Here is a 25,403-nt window from a genome sequence, read left to right as displayed (position 1 = left end):
GTCGGAGAGCTCTTCGGACCATTCAATGTTACATTTGTTAACACTGTAAACTGTAAAAACGTCTTTTTTTCTTCGTAAATTGTGAAAAGCCCTTTTTATTTCCCGTAAAACCGTACCAGCTACCCCCCCTTGCCTCCCCTCATTCGAGTTACTACCTGTCTAAAGCCATGTGCAAACAAGTCATTTTTTTCAGTGAATATGATCGTATACATGGCATACATGGCGTTTCTATTCCAAATTAAATGTTTCTTCTTTTTAGACATTCCTGGAATGTATTATAATTAGAATTCTCGTCCCTCGCATGTGTTGTAGCCTTTATGTATGCAGATAAAAACACAGTCAACTGACCATTTTTATAAATAATTTTATTTCACAAAGAGCAAATAATTTGTAGAACAAAAAAAAAATACTTACCACATTAAAAATTAATGCATAAATAAGGACACAGTGCCAGCAAATACTAGTTGAAACCAAAGTTTACGAGTACGTCTCAAAATCAATGATCAACGGCGATTATGACGCGTATAACAAAACACTTGAAAGTTCAATACTTCCTGTGCAAATCACGCGCATTGCGACAATTGTTTACTCTTGTGAGGAATGTGTTTTCAATGGGGTCGCACCTCTCATTACATAGGCGGGACCGTATTGCGAGAAAATATATACATCTCTAATTAGGTGGTGACAGGGTAGGCTTTATAAGAGAATCATGGATTGGTTGAAAGTAATTCAAGCGTGAACTTATACCAATCCAAATACAACAAGCTATGTAAAACCTCATCGTTTGAACAGGACCGAGGTTGAAAGAAACCGCCTTCGACGCTATATATGCGGTCTTCAATGACTTTATTGAAATGCTAAAATAGATGTAATGTTTGACCAAATGTACTGAAAATCATGGAGCTGTTTTATTTCATAAAAGGATGATCTCAGCAAAAAATATCAAATGAGCCGGATTGAAGTCGCTGGCAAGTTTCCCATGACTGCGTTTACATTGGACGTGCATGACTTCGAGAAATTAGTACGGCTATATAGCAATGTTGTATAGCGTGATTGTCTGTCGGACGACTTTGTGAAATCCCAACATAAAACAGGCGACGACAGGAGACCAAAACACTGAAAAGTGAGTAAACAGTTTTAAAAAACAACTATCTGACATAGCTGTCTTGTGAGAAGAGAAACAAGATTGCAGTTTTTTTCAATATACTCAACACAAAGGGGGAGGCACCATCGAATCATCAACGCCAAACTATGCTACATTGTTCCGTTTCACACGGAATCGGCTCTTCATTGGTCAATTGTTTGACAGCTAATGTGGGAATTAGCGATCGCGATTCGTTGAAGGGTTCTGATTTGTGTCAAACAGAGTTTGGCAATATTTTGGTGTCGGTTGACTCAATAAGGTACAGGGGTCATATTGCCCTGACTTTATATACTCAAGTCCGATCGATATGTATATAAGCTTTGCGTACGTTCAAACCACGCCAAAACTAAGCTAAACCGAGTACAGCGAGCAATTGTTTATCAGCCGAGTGCATAGTCCGTACTTCTACGAAGTGACGTATCTTGTCAGAATTGTTCGTGTTCCATCCACGCCGAGGTCTCCATATAACTAAGCATAATGGACAGCACAGTTACGACACTGTTAACAGTAATATTATTATTGGCTATACAAAATGTGGACAGCTATGGCGATAAAGGAAAGCGCGATGGTCTACATTGTCCACCATGCGACCGCATGCTCTGCAAGCCCAGGAAGCCGAGTCGGCTAGAAAACAAGTGTCGAGGAGGTGTGACAACGGGAACATGCGATTGCTGCCCAGCGTGTGCAAGCGTGGAAGGAGAAAGCTGTGGTGGCAAGTGGGGAAGTTTAGGAAAGTGCGACTTCGGACTGGAGTGTGTGAAACCAGCAAATCCTAATATTCCGCCTGGATATTATAATCCGCTTCCTGGAGTGTGTCGGTCAAGTAAGTACTTCAGTAATAATAAATTACATCATTTACTCGATGATTGTCACCTCATTTAACCAAGCGTGGTGACTGTACATGGTTCATTCAACACCTCTCGACAGAGTTAACGGAGAAGCATTTAGTACATGCGTTACGGTATCTCAGATAGCGGGAGGTGGTGTCCATAACAAGATGCTATTAGATAAGTCGTACGTCAATAACATCCCTTCATCAAACTACAAGGTACATAATACGCTACTGAATAGTCCGTTAATTGGTAATTATTTCAGATAACGGAAACAGAAACTATACAAAAGAACATACATCGATCTCTAATTACATACCCAAACTGTTTACTCCGGCAAATCTGTCTAATTTAATCTTAAAACAAATTATCCACCGTGTCTTTTCGATGTCCAAAACACGAATAAATAATTTCTGGGCATTTTTAAGGATGCATGTTAATAATTTCATTATAAAACACTGCATGTTTTTTTTATGTTGACAGGAACGGACTCGACAGTGATAGTGTCTGACGATCCAAGTTTATGCAGACCAAAATGTACGTCAGAATTTTGCGGAAAGAATCCTCGGGCAGTGTGCTCAGCAACGTGAGTAAACGTAACATTGAAGAGATATCCATTGACGACTGTTAAATAGTCGTGTTTCGTTCTTCGTGTGGAAAGAAACACTGTCTTTTTTACTTTTCATGAACCCACTAGTGTAATTTATAAGCTCACATACCCACACTTTGCTATAGATATATGTGTAACGACGTTTTTTTTTTTTGGGGGGGGGGCTTCTGCGCCTTCTCTAAATCTGTCACTGCAGAAGGTTGTAAATCTATCCTGCCAAGTACAAAATACAAAGTACTCATATAATTTATAGGACATCATTTATAACTGACAATACTTATACTACAAGTAGTATACTAGTATGCCTCTGTACATCATTTATAACAGCAAGAGATTTCTATAGTTGTGAACATTTCACTTTCTTGTCTTTCTATGCCATTAAATCATCAAATCAGGAAATTCCTAGCAACTACAATTATGGTTTACAGTACATATAAACATACCAACTTTTAATAACCATAAGAAAGTGATAAATACATTATTTAAATGATCTAATTTACATATTAATTTGTGATCTTCAGTGAATTGTGCCACCACCAATAAATTTATAAATACTAGTAATTGAATGAATGAAAATGTGTTATAGCTCAGTTTATGTGCAATAAATGTTTTGTTTTCAATAAAATAATAATGTGAAATGTAACTTAAATAATAGTTAAATTGAATGTGCTTATAATTTGATTGTCTAAACATGTACTTGCTTTCCTTTGAAATGATTGTCAGTTTTACTCAACTGCAAGTACACATGTAGTATGACACTGTATACAATGTATAAACATGGATATAACTGATAAACTACAAGTAGTATGGTGTTGTAAAACTGTCAGTAGTTAATTTAGTGATGTTTCACACTAAAACCATTGCCACCTGTCAGTAATAAAACTTTGTAATGAAAATCAACCCAGGAATAATATTTCAAATATCTAATATGCATATTAATATAATGAGATGCTTTCAATGCAGGTCTAACAATCCATTGTTTTATTTAAGTAAATATAATCTGACCTTGGGTTCAAACGTGTTGTGGGTCAAAGGTCAACTAGACAATTCATCTACATACATTTGTACAGTTAGTTCAGAGACACTCTGATTTGACAAAGACAAGTTTTCAGCTGAATATAATTTAATGTCAAAAAGTATTCATTCAGTAAAATAATATTAAGGTAAGGTCCTTATAGAAAGTTCAAGTGGTAGTTCTTGTATAATGACAATGAATGGCTTGTAGTTTGGGGAATTTGGAGTATTGGGGTCTAAATAACAAATGTATAAGGTGCATTAAGCAGGGTCATCCATAGACATTGCTGTAGTCTTAGGGGATTACATACAATAATTCAATTTAAGCAAGACAACAAACAACAAGAGGAAAGTTTTAATACAAGCTTATACAGACAAAGACAAATAAAAAGAAATTGTTGGTGAATAAAATACACTGAAATAGACTGAAAATTTTAAAGCACAGAGCTAAAAATTGCTCAATGCTTTGATAAATATTTGTTTTAACCGTGTTTGAAATTCCTTTCTGCTGAATCTGAATACACATTGATTTTCAATAGGCATGGCAGTAGGTAAACTATACTCAAGGATGTGTCTGCATTTCAACATAAACAGTCATATTGTATTGGCAGTTATTTCCCTCATTGTGTAGTGCAATTTATTATAAGTAGATTGCATGAAAGAATTTGGTGAGATGAGAATGTATGTGAACTAGAGATTAGATACCTACTACACTCATACAAGTTGTGTTACTTGTATTCTTTAGTTACATGTGTACAGACCTCTCTTGTAATCTATGTCATATTATGTACTAAACTTGAGTAAACCATGTGTACTGTGCTGATCTATAAAACCTCAGACATTGGTTCTTTTAAGTCAATTATTTGAAAAATTAATTGAAAAGTAGTATAATATTTGTAATTGTTCAATTGTATTTCTATTGTTTCACCCAATGGTAAACCTAAACATGATTCAAACAAAATAGTTTCACTTTCCAGTTGCACACCTCTAAAAGGTGACATTAATATTTCCTGTTGCAATGGATAGTTCATTACAGACTGCCATCATATGAGAGGCAATTTTATTCTATTCTTAGTACTTTTGTGTTCAGTAAAACATGGCTTATATACCACAAACAGTGCATAGAGTACTTGGTAGAACCCAAAAAAAATGGCGGCACATCTTGAAGTGGTTAAATGACACGATGAAATCCGACCAGAAGCCAGACTAATACACACACCTGGTTGAATATAAACAGTTGCCATGGAAAGGGTAAAAACTGGACAGGCAAACTTTACAAGTTGTTCATTCATGTGAAAGGTTTTATTACTTGTTACTGAGTCTGAAGAAAAGTAATTTATTACTGCATTGAGATTAAGATACAGAGCTACTTGACGAATGAGTTCGTATAGTATGGTTGCTACTTGGCTAAGTCTACTCTCTCTAAGGCTTTGTGTAATAGTACAGCCTTACATTCGTTTTAAAAAAACTCATTTTGGAATGTTCTTTTCAATTGTAAAAAAAATTCAATAACTATATTGGTAATAAGTCAATGATTATGTAGTACTATGATAAATTTGAATAATTATATTGAATAAATCCTAATAATTAAATCAATATAAATATCAACAGTTAAATATAAGATAAGATATAAATTTGTATTTAATTTTGCCATATTTAGAATTTCCACAATATTTTTGTAATAATGATATAAACAATGACATTTTTATCTCATTCCAAAGAAGCCTATAATAAATATTTTCATTGGAAGAATTTATGACTAACTTTATTAACCTCTCTAGGCCTAGATACAAGTTTATAACCTGGAGACAAATTTTGTTTGTAGGATTAAATGAAGTTACGTGATTGAGAAATAAACTGAAGGTTATAGTCTGTTTTTATTATGTCATCTGTAAGGACGCTTCATAAAATGTTCTATTCATGGAATAAATGTACAAAAAAAGATTCTAAACATCATAAAAACCCCTTTAAACTTAATGATTGTTTTGACATGTTTGAAATAAAGATGTAGAGTACTTAGCATTGATAGTAGGTCATCAATCTTCCAAATTACATGAGCTTCTTAGCTCCACTGTAATTGCAGATGACTGTTGTTGTGTTGCTTAAAGTTAATTTGTGTCAACCTTTGTTACTTCTATCAGATTTGTCAATAACTTGAATTATCAAGGTCTATTTTGAAAAAAAAATTATATCAACTTTCTGAAAATAATTGCATGTTACATGTTGGTATCTGACATGGTTCTCCATTAGTTTGTCTGAGATGCAAGGGATATGTAGGCAATTTCAAGGAGCTAAGAGTAAGTTTTGATGAACAAATCTTGAAGTATGTAGATGATGAAAATATCAAGTCAAAAATTGAATTTTAAGACCAAATCAGCAAACTATATGCCAGAGGATAGAAATCCTCAGATACTGCCAGGACAGGAAAATAAGGCACCTAAATACACACCAATAATTCTGGTTGTCAAGTTGTAAATAATTGTTTAATTGAACCAAATATTTCACTTTTTATGATAATTTACCAAAAATTCCTTTCAAGTTAGGATGATATCAGCTGTTATGGCTACAATAACTTTGCTGCAGTGCGTAAATTATTGAGAGCACACAAAATGCATGAAAACATATTTTGCAGTGCTATAGTAATGACACATCCAAAATTGTGTCAAATATTTTTTGGTAACATGAAATTTAAATGCACTGCAGATACTTTCAATTATAAAAATTTATTTTGATATTTCTTTAAATTTTAGTGGTCACTGTATGTCTCATTGCTACACTGCGATCAAGTTAATATCATTGCTGTGACCTGACCAGGCAGCAAGTGTATAAATCAAAATGACAAGTCTATTTAGAAATATATACATTACTGTAACCGCATTATAAATATTTACAAACCAAAGCAGGGAATACATATGACTGTGATTAAGCCGCAACAAATTAAACTTTACAGCCTTGTGATATCAAAAATGACAACATTGATTAATACCTACTAGTTGGTACAAAGGAAATAATATTCATGTTTTACATCTTTGATGTCATCAAAGTTTGCCAATCATATATAATAATGATTGTCTGTCCTGCATCAGTCAACATTTGCAACATTGCTTTCACCTCTTGCGTTGCAATTTGATTCAAAATGGCCAACAGATGGCCATTTTGAACCTTCAATAAATCTCAACTGGAAGTGAGTTATGTGCTGCTCAAATTAACATAAATTCAAAACAAATACAAGTAAAACACATTGTTTACACAAAATTTGAATGCACTCTGTGTAACCTTAGCAACTATAAAGTTACCAAATATTGATATTATGGGGTCATCATGAGATAGTAAAAGTCACTTACAATATTTTTTTGGGTTGCTCTTCCACAGAAAAGGTATACTGGCAAGTTACCTTTTCACTTAATTTATTCTGGCAGTAGATGCCATTTTTCTTAATCGCTGGATGTGAACTAGAAGTTAGAATGTACAAGGGCAATTTTTGACCAAGAATATCACAAAATCAAGCCAAAACAACATCAGAAATCCAGAAATTTGTTGCCAAAAATTACAAACACATCCAGTGCTTGTGGTGAGTGCACAAAACTAAAATCAGTTACACAGATCAGCTATTTGATTTTACGAATGCATGGGTCTCTACAACAACAAAAATGGGTCTAGAAATGAGTATGGGTTTAGTTATGAGAGTGGCATACTTTACAGGTGACCCCGCCCCCCTTTAAGCATTGTCTAAACACAAGCAAAATTTAACTACAATGCCCCCCCCCCCCAATGTTTTCAAACTGTATAAACACCTTTATCATCTACCATACTTAAACTAGCATATAAACTGAAAACTTGGAATGGAAAAATGGATGAAACATCAGTGCAGTCGCTAATATATAAAATTCAAATCAAAGACCTATATAGAGCTTTACAATTTTCTCAGTCACTTGGTATAGACATATTTCGCTAGAGAGTATATTGTCAATGGTTGTATGATCATTTTACAACTTTGTAGCCAATCTTTCAACAACCGAACAAAACAATCAAGCAGTTTACTTCTGTGGAATAAAAACACTATTATGCGTTTAAATAGGTTTCTTCTTAACTGTCATGCCTCTCTTAGTTCTAGTCATGGTAAAATCATGGAAGTACTGTTTTAAGTGCCCATAATACTCTTATTGGAGTATAGAATTTCTGTATTGTCAGAGTATTAGTCTGCTAATTCAGGTAATCCTCAATTAAAGCTTTCTTCTTTTGAAAGTTTTCAAATAACTTAAATTCAGTCTATTATACAGCATTGGATTGTCCCTGGCAAGGTCATATTTCTCTTAATTCTTGTGGGAAATTCTTTTTTTAGACCTACAATCTGTTTAGCTATTGAAATGGTGCTGTGTCCAGTATGTCTGTATATGGAAGAATTCTAGCCCAAAAAATGCTTAACTGTTTGGTTTCAGTGTAGCTCTACCTTGAGGATCATAGGTGAGAAGTTTTTTTAGATATGGCCAACATTATGCAAATAAGTTGGTGAAAATGATCAAAATACAAATGAAATAGTTATACAGAGAGCTGTATACTTATGTAAATAAGTTGGTGAAAATGATCAAAATACAAATGAAATAGTTATACAGAGAGCTTTATACTTATGCAAACAAGTTGGTGAAAATTATCAAAATACAAATGAAATAGTTGTATACTTACTTATTACCTAGTTTGCTTAACAATTTCTAAATTTTCCCATGTTTACATTTTTTGTAACTATAAACTCAGAGGTAGATAGCAGCTTATTTTATGGAAATTTATGCATAAAACTTTGCCAATTTACATAACATTTGTTGTGAGGACTAACATGTTGAAAGTAAAAGATCTCATTACAAATTTTATTTTTCAATACTACTTATTTGTCTTTGACTACAATACTCTCAGACATATTTCCAAGTTTTTTTATTGGTAGCTGGCAGTAGTAAACTTTGTAGTAGTTTATCTTGATGTGAATCCAACTTTTCAAACATTCCCATGTCACAAGAGACTTAAGTTTGACAAGAACCTTGGATTTGTGTGCATTTTACTCACCGTCTACTATGTTCCAACAACAAAGAAACAAACAAATCATTTAGTCAAATTTACATACTTTATCCTATGGAAATTTGGTTGCTGAGAAACCCTCGACTTTCCTCCCAGAGTGTCAGTCTCACTGGATGCTGGTTGCCCAGCAACAGATAATTAATGATGTGGAGACCAAAGTAGCTAAATCACTGGCACAATAATCCAAGAATATGTCCTTGTCATTGCAGGTCTACATGTGATTTATTTTCAGTAACACTGTGTTATTTCAAAATGTATCTAAACATTTCTCCTCGTCCAATCATAATTTCTTTTATTTTGTATAAAATTATATCACAGTCCACTAATAAATATTCTCATCTTGATTTTTAGCTCCGCTGTCGACTTTGTCGAGCGGAGCTTATCATATGAGTGATTGTCCGTCGTCGTCTGTCGTCGTCGTCCGTCGTCGTCATCCGTCGTCCGTCGTCCTTGGGTAGACCTCTCTTAGATTTGTTCATTTCATGATGATATCTTCAATTCCCTAATTTTGGTGAATATTTTTGTCATTTTTAGTAAAAAGTGATATTTTCGACTTCTTGTTGAAAACCGCAATTGCTTTGATATTACATATATAGGTACTACATGTGGACTTTTCTCAGATTTGTTCATTTTGTAATGATATCTTTAATTCTCTAATTTTGGTGAATATTTTTGTCATTTTTGGTAAAAAGTGATATTTTCGACTTCTTGTTGAAAACCGCAAGTCCAATTGCTTTGATATTACATATATAGGTACTACATGTGGACCTCTCTCAGATTTGTTCATTTTGTAATGATATCTTTAATTCTCTAATTTTGGTGAATATTTTTGTCATTTTTGGTAAAAAGTGATATTTTCGACTTCTTGTTGAAAACCGCAAGTCCAATTGCTTTGATATTACATATATAGGTACTACATGTTGACCTCTCTCAGATTTGTTCATTTTGTAATGATATCTTCAATTCTCTAATTTTGGTGAATATTTTTGTAATTTTTGGTAAAAAGTGATATTTTCGACTTCTTGTTGAAAACCGCAAGTCCAATTGCTTTGATATTACATATATAGGTACTACATGTGGACCTCTCTCAGATTTGTTCATTTTGTAATGATATCTTTAATTCTCTAATTTTGGTGAATATTTTTGTAATTTTTGGTAAAAAGTGATATTTTCGACTTCTTGTTGAAAACCGCAAGTCCAATTGCTTTGATATTACATATATAGGTACTACATGTGGACCTCTCTCAGATTTGTTCATTTCATGATGATATCTTCAATTCCCTAATTTTGGTGAATATTTTTGTCATTTTTAGTAAAAAGTGATATTTTCGACTTCTTGTTGAAAACCGCAAGTGCAATTGCTTTGATATTACATATATAGGTACTACATGTGGACCTCTCTCAGATTTGTTCATTTTGTAATGATATCTTTAATTCTCTAATTTTGGTGAATATTTTTGTCATTTTTGGTAAAAAGTGATATTTTCGACTTCTTGTTGAAAACCGCAACTCCAATTGCTTTGATATTACATATATAGGTACTACATGTTGACCTCTCTCAGATTTGTTCATTTTGTAATGATATCTTCAATTCTCTAATTTTGGTGAATATTTTTGTAATTTTTGGTAAAAAGTGATATTTTCGACTTCTTGTTGAAAACCGCAAGTCCAATTGCTTTGATATTACATATATAGGTACTACATGTGGACCTCTCTCAGATTTGTTCATTTTGTAATGATATCTTTAATTCTCTAATTTTGGTGAATATTTTTGTAATTTTTGGTAAAAAGTGATATTTTCGACTTCTTGTTGAAAACCGCAAGTCCAATTGCTTTGATATTACATATATAGGTACTACATGTGGACCTCTCTCAGATTTGTTCATTTTGTAATGATATCTTTAATTCTCTAATTTCGGTGAATATTTTTGTAATTTTTGGTAAAAAGTGATATTTTCGACTTCTTGTTGAAAACCGCAAGTCCAATTGCTTTGATATTACATATATAGGTACTACATGTGGACCTCTCTCAGATTTGTTCATTTCATAATGATATCTTCAATTCTCTAATTTTGATGAATATTTTTGTAATTTTTGGTAAAAAGTGATATTTTCGACTTCTTGTTGAAAACCGCAAGTCCAATTGCTTTGATATATTATACATATAGGTACTACATGTGGACCTCTCTCAGATTTGTTCATTTTCTAATGATATCTTCTGTTCTTTAATTGCCATGTGCATTGCTAACAGCGGAGCTATCTCAGCCGACAGGCTGCTTGTTTCTTAGATAAAAAGGTTCAAGTCTGTATTTTAGATCATATTACATATATATATATATATATATATATTGACTGATGGAGATTATTATTCCATTTTGTTTTTTATGATAACAGTGAATTCACACTTGTTCTCACTAATAACTTCACCTTAAGTACATGCGGAAAGTTTTGATTGCCAGGGTTTGACCGGACTCCACACAAAGAAATTCGCTGATTCTGTTCTAAACTTTTTGGATTTCGGTATTCCCATGATGTTTTCTTGGAAGGAAAAGATGTATAATAATAAGGTTATTATGAGAATACCTCAAAGTATGCACTCTGTCAGTACGCCGTTGCATCCACTGACGCACATACTCCCACTGTACTGTCTTCGTGCATACTTTGAGGTATCCTCGTAATCTCATATTATTAACTTTATTATCTGACTAGGACCTGTTTATATGATGCTCTGCTGATTTCACAGAAACAGAAATTTCTTCTTTTTAACCTCTCAGGGAGAATGCTAATGAAAAAAGAGACTGTCAAGGTTACTGTCAGCATACATCATGTCGAGCATGTCGATTTATTGATCCGACTCCGGAATGCACCAAATGTGCCAAAGATGACGAGGACTGCATCATGAAATTTGGAAGATGTGTTCGAAAAAATGTCTGTTCCAAAGACAAGTATCCATGCAAATCATCGGTGAGTCAGATAATAATAACTCCTATACCAAACAGAAACTAATTTAATATGCAAATGAGCTCATTAAGTTAACTGAAGTGTAGTTGATTAAATCGCAAAACTTCCTTATACACATACTCACAAAGTAAAAGTAAATTCCTTTTATATATTTCATACATGAATTAGTGCTGTGTCCGCAAGTACATATATTATCTATGACACTCACTTGGAGAATATGGACTGGAAGTGTATGGCTATATTTTGGAGTCAACATTACTTTTAATAGACTTTTATTTATCCAGTAATTGAAAAAATACACAAATTATTTGATTGATTATAGCAGAGCTCATTGAAATTTACTTGTAACACTCATCTAATAAAACAATAGCAGAGCTCATTGAAATTTACTGGTAACACTCATCAGATCAAACAAGTCATGGGATGTGAACTGAAACATCCAAAATAATCTCCATGTACAAAAATAGAAAATGAAAAAAAACACACAATTAAGAGTGAATTCCCATAGTGAGCTGATTTTCTATAAGCTCACACCCAAAGGTCACTATCTTTTGTGTTGTGCTAAAACTGTAATTAAAAAAAGAAAAACAATTTATCGACGGGGAAACGAGATGGGATTTCCCATTCTCAAGAGGCATAGTGATAAAGCCATAGCTGTTATTCAGAAATAGAAAGGCAATGACCTGTGAGCTAAATGAAAGTAAATAAGAATTTTACATTTTGTTTACTTCTTTCACTTTCATGAATGATAAATTGAACAAACTATTGTTGTATCATCCACCACAACCATGGCAAAAATAACATACACTTTGATTTTCTTAAATTTTATATGAAAGACATGTCAATCAAAGAAGACATAAATGAAGTCGATATACATATTTCATCTCATCGATAAAAACAAATTATTTTCATTAATGAATTAGTTGTTTAATGTATTTTTTATGTCAAAAAAATGGGTGAACACTATTTATCTGATTTTGTTTCTACTATGTAATAGTGCCATTTTGATACAGGAACCAATCAAAATGTTTATTCTGAATTACCTACATTTATTTCTACACGTGCTGACGCCAGTTAAGACCATCTTAAAATTTAAAAAATAACATTCTGACAAGGGATGTTGAAGATATTTTAAATAAAATTCTGCATCTTGTTAAAAAAAAGGTATTTGCTATTCACTCTCTTTCTGTCATAGTTGCCATATACTGAGACTATAACTCAATAAATTCAGAGCAAATATATATATATATTTATATATAAAACTGTCTGAAAACAAGATTCCTCACCTAGATATATTATATATTAGACGATCTTATTTGTTACGCAAATAAAAACACACACATTTTCTTTTCAATTAAACTTTTCACCAGCAGACTTTCTTGCCCAAATTATTCTGCACTTTTTTTTTTTATATTCTCCAATATTTCTGGAAATGAACCCTAATTTTGGAGCTAACAGACAAAATTTGAGTAAATTTTCAGTTTTTACTCGAAAATTTGGGCTATTTTTGTCCCAATCTTCTGAAGGAAAAAGCAGACACAGAGACTATTTTGTGAATTTGTGATAAAAAAAGAGGGACTGGTAATGAAAAGGTTAAGTGTTCAGTCTAGTGACAGAAAAAAACATACCTACAGGTGTATATTCAATATTAATATTCAATTTTGATTTTTTGAAACTATTGAAATGTTTCATAACTACATAAACAATAAATGTAATGGCAATGTAAAGTGGATGAATGAAACAGGGTAGCAAATAAAACATCAAAATAAAAATGTGGCATCTTTAATATCAAATAGAGTACTGTAGAATAATTTATTTTCACTATTTTCGCTGAAGGGATGATTCTGTGAAAATAAAATCAAGCGAATATACTTTTTTATTTATATTTCACATTAAACTCATTAAAAAATCAGTGAAAACAAATTCCATACAAAACATCCAAAAAGTCTTTTCAGCAAAAATTAATTCCAGCGAAAATAAAGTATTCCACAGTAATTGATTTAGGTTGATCCATGATACATCACTTGTCTATTTAGACAGCTTTTAGAATGTCATGTTTACAAAGTGATGACAGCATCCACTATACCTCACTAATATGTTTATACAGCTACATGTAAGAGTAGTGTTTCATGTGATATCTGAAAACATACCTCCAGTACTTTCAATTAGTCAAGTCTCTCAGAGACCACACATAGATGTGCCAGTGTACCGTGTCATGTTACTGCCACTGTCATGCCATGTGTTAATTATATGGGATTTTATCCAATAGAGAGAAATATTACTGGTTACCAAGGTTATTTCAGCAAGACACAGCACACTAAATCATATCTCTCAGGGCCTAATTAATGCCTTAAACTTTGACTGGTACAGTTGTCAAGTTCATTGCTAATGTAAACAAACTTGTTTTCTATAGGAAGCCACTTTCTCTTTATAATAACATTGTTGTGTGTACCACAGCCTCTTCAAGCTTTAATGATGATAAGCTAGCAAGACCTCATACATTTATTTTAGTGCTCAATGTTAATTGGACACTTGGATCTAGTAACTTTGTATGGGTGACTAATGTAAATTATGCAATAACTGATGGCAACTAGTAGTTGGAATTATATAAATACTAATTTTTACGCAATATAGATTGTTCAACTTGGAGTTCAGGTCACATAATGGTATTTTCCCATTATTTCCTATATTGTTCGTCAACTAAAAAGAGAATTGCATAACAGCATACTACATAGTTAATATAATATAATATAAAAGTACACTGGTTAACAAATTTCATTGGATACTGATGTGTACATGATTGTTTTTTTTCATTTTCTTAGGGGAGATATGAAAGTGGCAGTTTTCAGTGCATGGTGCCTGAATGTTTATAGCACTGCAGAGTACACATAATTTGAAGAACTGGAAGTAACCGGTATTGACTGATGAAGTGAACTTGGTAGAACTGGACAGATCTGGTATAAACAGGTCCTGAATGAGATCGCTATTAGCAAGAAATTACAAGGATATTTGTGAAAAGTGGCTTTCTAAGCATCAACGCAATCATGATATACTCCTCAGATCAAATTTTATTGAAATTATTAGAGCAGGGTGAATTATTTCAGGCAGGACAGATCTCAGAAGAATGGAGACATTTTGTTTTCTTACGTGCCAATGATGTCACTGCTTGCTTGAGGAGTCAGACATTTTGTTTGCATTTTTTTTCAACTTCATTCACAAAAGAGATTATGAATATTGAAGTTTATTTTGTTTAAAAGATACACACATGTACATTTTCATAATTTATTATAGCATTTTTTTATGTACAGTTATTTTTTTGTTTTTCATTCTTGTTATGAGTATATGCTTGGGGGTAATGTGCAACGTCTGGTAATCACGGTGTTTTCCAATCTTAAGAATTATTTTGTTAAGATGTAATTGTATTCAAAGGACATATAAACTGTTGATTTTTACACTAGTATAGTAAATCCATCTCATTTGACTCCAAACTAGGCTTGATTTCTTATAATCCTAATCTGGTACATTTCAGTTGTGACTACACAAATTTTTAAATTTGACGAATAGGTAATTAGGAAAATTGGCACAACAGTTTTTGGACCAAAGACATGAAAGGTGAGGTACAGCCCACCAACTTATTACATAATGTACAAGGTGTTTTCATATTAGAACCACTGAAGCTACTTCTTGTTTGAATTACATGTTTTACATTCATTATACATGTTCTGACGTAAATATTTTTGGAAATGTATTGTTTGTTTGTTTTATACATGGTATCTGTAATATTTATTATTGGCAGACCATTTGAATTCGGGGAGTGTTGGAATACTGTTGAGGGGTGATCATTTTTGAGTTCAAATACAAAAGTCATTGTCAATAATGTACCATAACCACTGTAATGTATTGTACAATTTAAGAATACAAAAGTGGAAACGCTTAACTTGATCTGATTCTGAACCACAAGACTCTAATAGATGACATAAGTGAACATATTTTCCCAGGCACATAATGCCTCAGATTGGCAGGGAATGTATTGCTACAATTGGAGTTAAAAATTTGGAAATTAGTTTGGTTAAAATGCAGAAAAGACAGCTCATAAAACAGATATTTATTGAGAAAATAGAAACTGGGCAACATCAAATCTTTCAAGACCCCCTTTCCAATTTCAAATGGTTCAACCCTTACTAGTTTTCTTGTATGGCAATCAATGATTAAAAAGTTGTGCAAATTATTAATAATCGTAAACTTTTTGTGGTTCTAAGGAATGAAAAATGAAACTCTGTAAATTAAACAAATTGTGAAATATTTTCTATATAAATCAGTGAATTCAACTGAAAACTGTATTTTACTAGTTGATTGAAAAGACAAAATGACACATGTTTGGCTCCAGCTCCTCTCACCAACACTATCTATAGATGGGAGTACATGTCTGTAGATTCAAGCTGCAGGATTGGGGCAAGTTCTCTGAATCAGAACATGTGACTAAATTGCTTCTTTTAACTAAGTTTGTTATTTACCATAATCAAGTGTTCATATTTCCTCTATAACAGACGACCGCGAAGTGACTGCCCCATCCTTGCCACAATTGTTCACAAAATGTCAAAGTTCCCACTTTACACAACGTGCATACCGCAACCTGCTATACACATTTGTTCAGGAAATGAACGTCCAGCACTCGAATAATCTCTTCACTTGTGGCTGTGTGTGGATCTATGTCTGTAGACACCAGTTTACTGGCCGATACGGACACTAATTGCGTCTTTTCGTCAGTTGAGGCATTGTGCTCGTATTTGGATTCGTTGCTTCAGAAATCGGACATGTCACTTCCAGTGCCCTGTGTTTCACTGTAACCTGTTTCATTCGGATGATTGTTTTTCTCAGCCACAACCTTCTATCTTCCAACATCGGATTGAAAATCTTCCTCTTCTTCGGACCCCTTCTTTTTTTGAAATATGTAAAACGACAATTTAGCTCTCCCAACCTGATCTCAACCTTAATTAAACAACTTAGTTACAAAACAAAATTACTAAAAAATTGAAAATTGAAAACAAGGTTTTTGAGTTTCATATCAACAAATATATAGACGTATATATTGCTGCACACAATGGCTCAAAATATAGTTCCTCGTCTAAGTCAAGTGAGGCTACTTTATCCAGATAACAAAGTAGTTTTTTGTAACCTTCTTACCCAATGGTAGAAAGTGATTTTCTTGTACACCAAAAACAACAGTAGTACAGTTATGTTTATGAGACCGACCACACAGTTTGGTTTGATCAGATCAATTCATACACACACACACAGGTGTGTTAATAAGGTAGGAAAACAAATCTTCCTGGGTTAAGGTAGCGAGAAGGTTTTGTGACGTTTTTAAATAAAACATTCTCTGTCTGTTGTCTCGTTCAGAACAGTAATTTAGGTTATATATATCAAAAGACTAAGTATAGAGGTGCAAGTTCGCACAAACTGGACAGACATTGTTTACATAATTATCACGTGACATCAAAAATGGCGAACCTTGTAAAAATGACTAAGTACGCGATTGCGAGAGCACACTGCGGAATTTCCTGGTGAAATTTAAGTTATGCATTGTCCGTAATCAAGTCCATTGAAATGCGTCTCTGATAATCAAAAGACCTATTATTCCGATTTCTATGCAGGTTTGTTTTTTTGTCCCCAAATTATTTCATACTTGGCACCTTTAACAGACTATTATTCTGTGACAAAGCATTTTCTTTAAAAACCCAGACATATTTCGCACCATCATTATCTTTTGAACGATAACTGCGAGTTTGAATGTCCTAGTCCGAACGCACATGATTTGGCGGCGGTCCCAATGAGTCGTACTCGATCAAAACTTCAACTCGAGAAAAACGCGAAAAACAGTTTTGGTTAATAAAACACTGTAGATTTGCTGCATTATTATAAATATACACCAAAAATGGCCAAACATATTAACCACTGATATCATAGAACTCATAAAGAGTGTCAGATAATGAATAATTTCAAGCTCGAGCGCGAAAAATGAAGAAAACTGCTGGCATTTGAGTCCGTACTCCAGGAACGTTCGGGTTTTCCATTGTTATGCAAACGAACAACGAGGGATAATCCTCTGACAAACATCACTGTCCCACTGTACACGCTGACAGTTTACAAACAAGCTAATCCTTCAAGTGTCTCAGATAAGACATCTAATAAAACGGTTTTCATGGTGAAACAAAATGGCCGATGTTTGAAAAAAAAATTGCTGTGTCAGAGTGCGACACTGAGTGGCAGATTTTTCTTTGCCTCGTCTGTCAACGCTTTCTTTCTTTTCTTCGCCATTGCGTTAGAAAAAAAAATTATTAGTAAAATAGAATATTGACTTGAAAATAAAACGATTTAAAAGAAAGTTGTGCAAAGTTACAGTACTCCTTTCGCACAACCTCCCACCCGCTTTCGCTTTCCAATCACCTTTTTCTCTCGCTTTTGCAACCGCTTGTTGAATTCGACGAACAATTTCCGCTTTATTTTCGACCGCGCAAACCCCGAAATATCACCGCCCACCTGCTCGCTCGCGCGCATTTAAAATTCGGACCGTGACTAACAGAATAATTTCCGAGGTTCACATTGTCTTATAATTGTCTTTCTGGTTTTTATAGATGTTGAACAGCTGACAAAAGTTCAAACACTTTTTGTTTTAACTGTATATAATTATATGCACGCAACCTGACCCTTTGACCTCGATTTGGCTTGGACTGAATATTTTATTTTAAACAATATTCTGACGTGAAATACAAAATGTATTTCAACACAAGTACGACAGGGTTGTCTGGGGTTTCTTTCCTGATTGTTGAGTCTTCGCAATGTGTTTTGTATAATTATTGTTGTTTTCTCCCGATGCTGAAGGACCGTAAAGCTAAATGGCAGTTACATGCATGGGCTGAGTGAAAGAAAATATTTCTAAGCCTAAAATAAAACCTAATTATTCCGAGGTCCAAGTGCATTAGTACTCGTACTGGTGTCAACCACTTCCCAAATAACTCGTACACAGTTGCGTTAGGGTAACCAGTTTATTCAAGAAAGCGGTGAAAACTATAACAGGATAAAGAAATCACATTTCAAATGACGTCATCGCTGACTGAACGAACGAGCGTGAACGACTTACGGAAAAATTTATGGAAATTGCGAAAAATACACTTATCAAATTACGACACTCGGAGCTAAGGTGGCCTGATCAACTCATGAGTCAATAAATTCAGAAAAATAACTTACTTCGCTGAGTCTAGTGTTCTTTTAGAAGGACTTTATGTAGCGATCTTCAGTCATACAAAACGCAGTTGGCGTACGCGTATGAGACTCTAGCCCATAATAGTTATAGCGAACTCTGACCTACGCTGAACGTAACGCCCGCGCCTAAAGAGGGCGGTATACTGTTAAAAGTGAAAGGGCGTCCAGCACACTCCCCGTCTAAAAATGAGCGATAGAGGTAATTTTTACTAAACGCTAGAACACTAACACTAAACTTAATTATAATCAAAACAACTAATGTTCAGAATTGTTCTCTTTGATACTTTGGATCAAAACGAGTTCGGCAATTGGTCTCTGGTAGATTCTTCTTACGTTGTCTCTACAAACCATGATGTCAGCTCTTCTGATCTTGTTGTCATCACTGTAGTATGTCTTCACGACACGTGCAAGAGGCCAGTCGTTGCGAGAGCATTCTTTATCTCTCAACAGGACGACGTCACCTTCATTGATGTTTGCGGTAGTCTTGTTCCACTTGCGTCTTGGTTGATGGCTTTGTAGGAACTCCTTCCTCCAACGCACCCAGAACTGGTCGGCAAGATACTGTACGCGACGCCACCTTTTCCTGCTGTACATGTCTTGCTGAATGAATGTACCCGGAGGAGGGTGTACTTGTTGCGTCTTCATTGTGAGAAGCATACTGGGACTGAGTGCCAGCGGGTCATTGGCATCTGAAGATATGGTGGTTATGGGTCGAGCGTTGACTATGGCACAAACTTCAGCCATTAGTGTGGAGAGTAAATCATGCGTGAACTGCGGTTTGCCAAGTTGGACGTACATAGAGTTAAGGACTTGTCTGACGGTACCAATCTGTCTCTCCCATATGCCCCCAAAATGTGAGGCATGAGGTGGATTGAACACCCATTCACATTGGCGTTCTGTTAGAAACCTTTGCACTTGATGCTGGTCAAGTTCTTCGAGTGCTGCTTTTAGTTCGTTCTTCGCTCCTATGAAGTTGGTGCCCTGGTCACATCTCAGTTTCTTAACAGGGCCACGAATGGCTATGAAGCGACGCAGTGCATTGATGAAGGCGGAGGTATCCATTGAGTTGATGATCTCAATGTGTATGGCTATTGTATATAGACATACAAAGATCATGGCCCATCGCTTGGCTTCTGATGAACCACCTCTCGTTCTCCTGTTCACTACACTCCAGGGACCGAAGACATCCATCCCCACATTTGTGAATGGTGGGGTGTTTTCAGCTCTGTCTGCAGGAAGGTCTGCCATCACTTGGATTAGACGTTTCGCTCTCAGCTTTCTGCAGGTTGTACATTGATATAGGATGGTTCTTACTAAGTCATGTAGGCTAAGAATCCAGAAACCTTTTGCTCTGATAGCTGCATGTGTGAGTTGACGACCTTGATGTTCAGTCTCTTGGTGAATGTGTTCAGCGATAAGTCGAGAGATGTGGCTGTTTTTTGGCAGTAGTATTGGATGGCGGCCGCAGAGATCAAGATCGGTTTGACGAAGTCTGCCTCCAACACGAATGAGTCCATCCTTGTCCAGGAATGGGTTGAGTCGATACAGTGGGCTCTCTCGTTTTATGTTATTGTTACCATCATCAGCTGTGTCTGCAATCATCAATACCTTGAGTTCATCTGGAAACGCCTCTTCTTGTACTGTGCGGAGGATAATGATCTCTGCACATGCAGCGGTGACAATCTTCGATGGAAGTTCACTATTGTCACTCTGGTGTTTCCGTAGCTTGATTATAAGGGTCGCTACTGCTCTCTTAAGAGCAGTCCATGTTGAGAAGCGGCGGAATCTCTCAGACCCTAGACAATTAACGTTAGGCTTGTGCTGTTTGGCAGATGTGGCTAGGATGCGTGGTTGTTTTCGAACTTCTGGGTCTTCTTCTGTTATTGCATACTGGATGCTTTCCGTTGTGGGTCCAGATGTTGGGTCAGATTCCCATAGGAAGGAAGGGCCTGTAAGCCATACAGTAGACATCAGTTGTTGGGCTGAAACAGATCTCGTTGCGAGATCGGCTGGATTCTGTTCGGTAGACACATGTCGCCATTGGTTTGGTGAAGATACATTATGTATCTTCTGTACTCGATTTGCTACATATACGTGGAAGCGCTTCGATCGATTGCTCAAGTAGCCAAGGACGATTGTACTGTCAGTGTGATAAACTGTGCGGTCTATAGTACTTCCAATTTCTATAGCTACCTTTTGTGCCAATTGTGTTGCTAAAACGGCTGCACAAAGTTCTAAGCGAGGAATTGACACAGCATGTGAGGGATTGACTTTAGCTTTGCCAAGCAGAAATGCTACATGAACTTTACCATCTTGGTTCACTAGTCGTAAATAAGCGACAGCTGCTATGGCTGCATTGCTTGCATCGGAAAATACATGACATTCACTTTGAATTATGGAACCTAAATCAGGTGTAATGTAACAGCGTTGTAGATGTACTTTCTCTGCATATGTAAGTCTATTACACCAGTGGGTCCAGCGAGGAAGGTATTCAGCTGGAAGCGGATCGTCCCATCCAACGCTGGCCATCTCACGTCCCTTGGCTTTCTGACATGAGTCCCTTGAGAATGCACTTCCCTTCTATTGTAACTGGAGCTAGTATTCCTATTGGGTCATAGATGGAGTTTATGGTCGCTAATACTCCCCGCCGTGAGAATGGCTTGTCCTTCAAGTCCACTTTGAATGTGAAAGTGTCCGCTTGAAGGGACCATTGTATCCCGAGTGATTGCTGTGAGGGTAGAGTATCTTGACTAAAATCTAGACATTGCAGGTCCTTGGCGCGTACTTCACTTGGGAGGGCGATCATTACATCCTTGTCATTGGAGACTATTTTGTGGAAATTAATGTTCTTGGTGGCTAACATGTCTCTTGTTCTTTTGATGAGGCTTATTGCTGTCGCTGCATCAGGTTGAGATGTTAAACCGTCATCTACATAGAAATCTTTGTGTATGAAGTCTTTCACGTCTTCACCATAGGTGGATTGGTTTTCTGTGGCAATCATTACTTAGGCCTAGTGTGGCTATGGCAGGGGAGGAAATGTTCCCAAAGAGGTGAACATTCATACGGTATTGTATCACAGGTCTCATGGGGTCATTGTCCTCGAACCAGAAGAAGCGAAGATAATCACGGTGTTCCTTGTTGACATGAAAGCTGTGAAACATCTGTTCCACGTCGCCCATTGTACCTACTGGCTTGCGTCGAAATCGCAGTATGACACCAAGTAGGCTATTCATCTGATCAGGTCCCTGAAGTAGTGCATCATTCAGTGAGACACCTTTAAATCTAGCACTTGAGTCGAATACTACTCGTATCTGAGATTTTCTAGGGTGGTAAACACCAAAGTGTGGCAAGTACCAAGAATTGTTGTCATCCAATTCTGACTTTGGAACTGGACTAGCATGTTTACGTTCGATGACTTTGCCCATGAACTGCAGGTACTGTTGCATCATTTCTGGTTTGCGTTTGAGCTGGTTCTGGAGATTGCTAAAGCGATTGAGTGCCGACTGTCGGTTGTTTGGTAGTTCGCTCGGATGTTGTTTGAAAGGTAGAGGGAATTCAAGGTTTCCCTGAGGGTTTGTGTGAGCACCCTTTTGCATAATGTGAAGGAACTGTTTGTCTTCAACAGAGAGGGCAACTTTCTCGTCATCTGCTGTCTCTTCAAATACGTCTATGTTGGCACGTTTAGGGGTGACTGGGTCTCTAATATACAAGTGGTGATCACATTTGAGTGTTGTATCTGTTCTGTTTGTCATTTGTGTGTCCAGGTAGTTCACTGTTGCTGTTGTACGGTGTACTGAAGCTCTGATAGCGCCCCTTACAGTTTCCATACACAGTTCACCAGATATCGTCCACCCTAGGTCGGTGCGTTGAGCCCATGGTGAGTTGGTCGGTCCATTTCTGGTCTCTCTGACTTTCAGTGGTTCTGGACAGTTCCTGCCAATAAGGAGATGTATACCAATGTGTTCTCTCAATTCAGGAATTTTGTCGGCTATAGGTTTTAGATGATCAAATTTATTACATATTTCTGGTGAAGGTATTTCATCTTTGTCACTGGGTATGTAATCGTTCTCTAGTAGGACTGGAAGTGTGAACTTCTTCTTGCCATCGATGGATTCAATTATGATGTGGTCACCGCGTCTTCCAGTTCTGCGTTCGCCCTTGGCACTGCATGTTGACAGTTCGTACTCAAGTGTTGGACCCTGTATCTCCAATGCATTAAACAGATGGGTGTCCCCCATACATGCATTGGACTGATCATCAAGTACTGCGTACGATTCTATGAAATGTGTTGGGTTGGATTGTTTGTAGACCTTTGCTAAAACTATTTTGCCACACGAACGTCCAGCTGTGCACTTAATGAGTTTTGTGCAATTTGATGTTACTGCTTGAGCTGTGTCAGTTTTCTTTGGTTCGGTTTCTGCACCATGTTTAGTTGTGTCACCAGGCTTGTGTAGACAGGTTATGTGTTTGGTGCTCTGACAGATACCACACTTGATGCTTGAGTTGCAGTCTCTCGCGAGGTGTTTCTGTGTGCACCTAAAACACAAGCCTTTGATCTTGCATAGATCGATCCTTTCATTTATCGATTGCTTAGCGAATGCCTTACAGTCGGATAAATCATGTCCGGTTACTTCATGGTATACGCACTGTTTAACACCTTCAGATGACTTTGTAGCGTGTACACGTGCAGTTGTTTTTGTCTGGATTGGTCTAGTCTTCTCTGGTGCGAAGTTGCTAGGTTTTGGAATGTCAGGATCGTTCTGTGATCTTGCAACATTTTTCATGTAGGAGGCGAAGAAACTGAATGGTGGGAATGTTCCATGGCTTAGTTTGTATGTTGATACTTTATCTCTCCACTTGTTGACGATGAATGACGGTAATTTCTCAATTATGGGATTCAATACATGCGGAGAATTCAGTGTGTTTAGATGTGGGAGTTCTTCCATATGAGCTTCAGTATCTACGCATAGATCTGCCAGGTCACGTAGTCTTTGAGAGTCGCCAGCTCCAAATCGTGGAAAGGAGGTTAACTTTTTTATAATAACCGCCGTGATTACTGCTGGGTTGCCGAATCTCTCTTCTAATTCCTTCCAGGCTTCTATGTAGGCAGTGCTGGCATCTCGAACATATCTTAGACGGAATCTGTCTACTAATGTTTTCGGCTCTCCCTTTGTATATCTGGCTAGGAATAACAATTTCTCTGATGTGGGTACACAAGCTGTTTGCACCATGCATTCAAATGACCGGCGCCAGGGTAAAAACATGATTGGGTCCCCTTCGTATACCTCTGGCTCCTGTACAGGTAAACGTTGACGGGCTAAAAGACGAATGTAGTGGTTAGGATCTGGTTGAGTTAGATCGTTAACCTCGGTTGACGGGTTGGTTTGACTATCTAGGGCTGTCACTTCCATTTTAATTTGCTCAGAATGTGGCTTGATGTAAGTTAGATTGTGTGGAACACCCAAGGTGGGTTCTTGTTCTGAATAATGTGGAGCCTGTGAACCTGCATTGTGTTCAGTATGGTCACGAAAACGTTGTGCATGATCGTTTGCCGACTGTAGTGGTGAAGTGTACATTTGTCGACAGTTGTCTTCTTCTACAGCCCTTTGAAAGGCCTCAGCGGTCGCTAGTGTGATGGCTGCTTTCTTTTCGGCTTCTAAGATTTTCATGTGTGCTATATACTCCGCTTCTCTGGCCCTATAGGTGGCTTCTTCTCTAGCCTTTGTTTTCTCATATTCAGCTGCCTTTGCAGCTGCGGCTGCTTCAGCATTGGCTCTGGCATGTGCAGTGCTGAGTCTGGATGACGTTCTGGACGTGATGGAACCCGAAATAGATAGTGTATGACCACGTGATGGCTTGATAGGAGGAGTGCGATCAAGTCGTCTGATTGATATCTCATTGATTTCAGAATCAATGATATGCATATTTCTAAGGTATATCGATTCCATGTATGCCATGTGGTCTTTTGTTTCATCTGAGCTATCAAGTTCATACAGGGTGGTCAAACGTTTCCAGGTGTCTTGGTATTGTTGGGTAAGGTGTTCAATTTCTGCTAATGGTGTGTCTGATGATTCTGTTGACACATGCAAGTTTGTTAGAATTCGTTTCAACCTTGTCCACACTGCTGCCATGCTTTTCTCTGCATCAGTAGTAGCATTGATCATAGCCTTCATTGTCATTTTTGTTTGACGTTGAGGGCGCACTTTGTCCTGTGAATTTTCCTCATACTTTTCATCCTCAGATTTCCGTTCAATATCATGTTGTTTATCATCTGTAGGCAAGTTATCTTCCATGGACGCCATGATGAATCTCCGTTAAGCATTAACAACATTAACACTGGGACTAACCTTGCTTGAAGTAGACTAGCTGTACTCCAGTGGTCTTCATATATTCAGGCGAATTTTCACTATTCCGAGGTCCAAGTGCATTAGTACTCGTACTGGTGTCAACCACTTCCCAAATAACTCGTACACAGTTGCGTTAGGGTAACCAGTTTATTCAAGAAAGCGGTGAA

The 25,403-nt window shown here is 36.3% G+C and overlaps 3 protein-coding genes across 3 annotated transcripts; 1 reads left to right on the top strand and 2 right to left on the bottom strand.

The window, feature by feature from the left end:
* Positions 1-1,411: 1,411 nt before the first annotated feature.
* LOC100375861 (uncharacterized) lies at positions 1,412-15,513 on the top strand. The gene is made up of 4 exons (XM_002732882.3): positions 1,412-1,967; positions 2,458-2,560; positions 11,440-11,629; positions 14,449-15,513. Exons 1-4 carry the CDS (start codon positions 1,622-1,624, stop codon positions 14,497-14,499), a joined length of 690 nt encoding a protein of 229 aa, XP_002732928.2. The 5' UTR covers positions 1,412-1,621; the 3' UTR covers positions 14,500-15,513.
* A 3,631-nt stretch (positions 15,514-19,144) lies between these two features.
* On the bottom strand, positions 19,145-19,951 carry LOC146735234 (uncharacterized). The gene has a single exon (XM_085507406.1). The coding sequence runs from the start codon at positions 19,949-19,951 to the stop codon at positions 19,145-19,147; it is 807 nt and encodes a 268-aa protein (XP_085363532.1).
* A 157-nt stretch (positions 19,952-20,108) lies between these two features.
* On the bottom strand, positions 20,109-21,418 carry LOC146735233 (uncharacterized). The gene is made up of 2 exons (XM_085507405.1): positions 20,204-21,418; positions 20,109-20,168 (listed from the first exon to the last, which is right to left on the bottom strand). The coding sequence occupies exons 1-2, from the start codon at positions 21,416-21,418 to the stop codon at positions 20,109-20,111; spliced, it is 1,275 nt and encodes a 424-aa protein (XP_085363531.1).
* Between the last annotated feature and the right edge of the window lie 3,985 nt (positions 21,419-25,403).

The sequence above is a fragment of the Saccoglossus kowalevskii genome, chromosome 13, assembly GCF_978046115.1.
Source record: "Saccoglossus kowalevskii chromosome 13, keSacKowa6.1, whole genome shotgun sequence".
Classification (NCBI taxonomy): domain Eukaryota; kingdom Metazoa; phylum Hemichordata; class Enteropneusta; family Harrimaniidae; genus Saccoglossus; species Saccoglossus kowalevskii.
This window is presented reverse-complemented; position numbering and strand designations above follow the sequence as displayed.

Excerpts from the sequence above, each read along its gene's own strand:
- LOC100375861 (XM_002732882.3), top strand. The coding sequence starts at position 1,622 with ATGGACAGCACAGTTACGACACTGTTAACAGTAATATTATTATTGGCT. Across the intron at positions 2,561-11,439 it reads CGGGCAGTGTGCTCAGCAAC|GGAGAATGCTAATGAAAAAA; the intron begins GTGAGTAAACGT and ends TTAACCTCTCAG. Across the intron at positions 11,630-14,448 it reads AGTATCCATGCAAATCATCG|GGGAGATATGAAAGTGGCAG; the intron begins GTGAGTCAGATA and ends TCATTTTCTTAG.
- LOC146735234 (XM_085507406.1), bottom strand. The coding sequence starts at position 19,951 with ATGGATACCTCCGCCTTCATCAATGCACTGCGTCGCTTCATAGCCATT.
- LOC146735233 (XM_085507405.1), bottom strand. The coding sequence starts at position 21,418 with ATGGCCAGCGTTGGATGGGACGATCCGCTTCCAGCTGAATACCTTCCT. Across the intron at positions 20,169-20,203 it reads TTCTTAGCCTACATGACTTA|AAAGCTGAGAGCGAAACGTC; the intron begins GTAAGAACCATC and ends TACAACCTGCAG.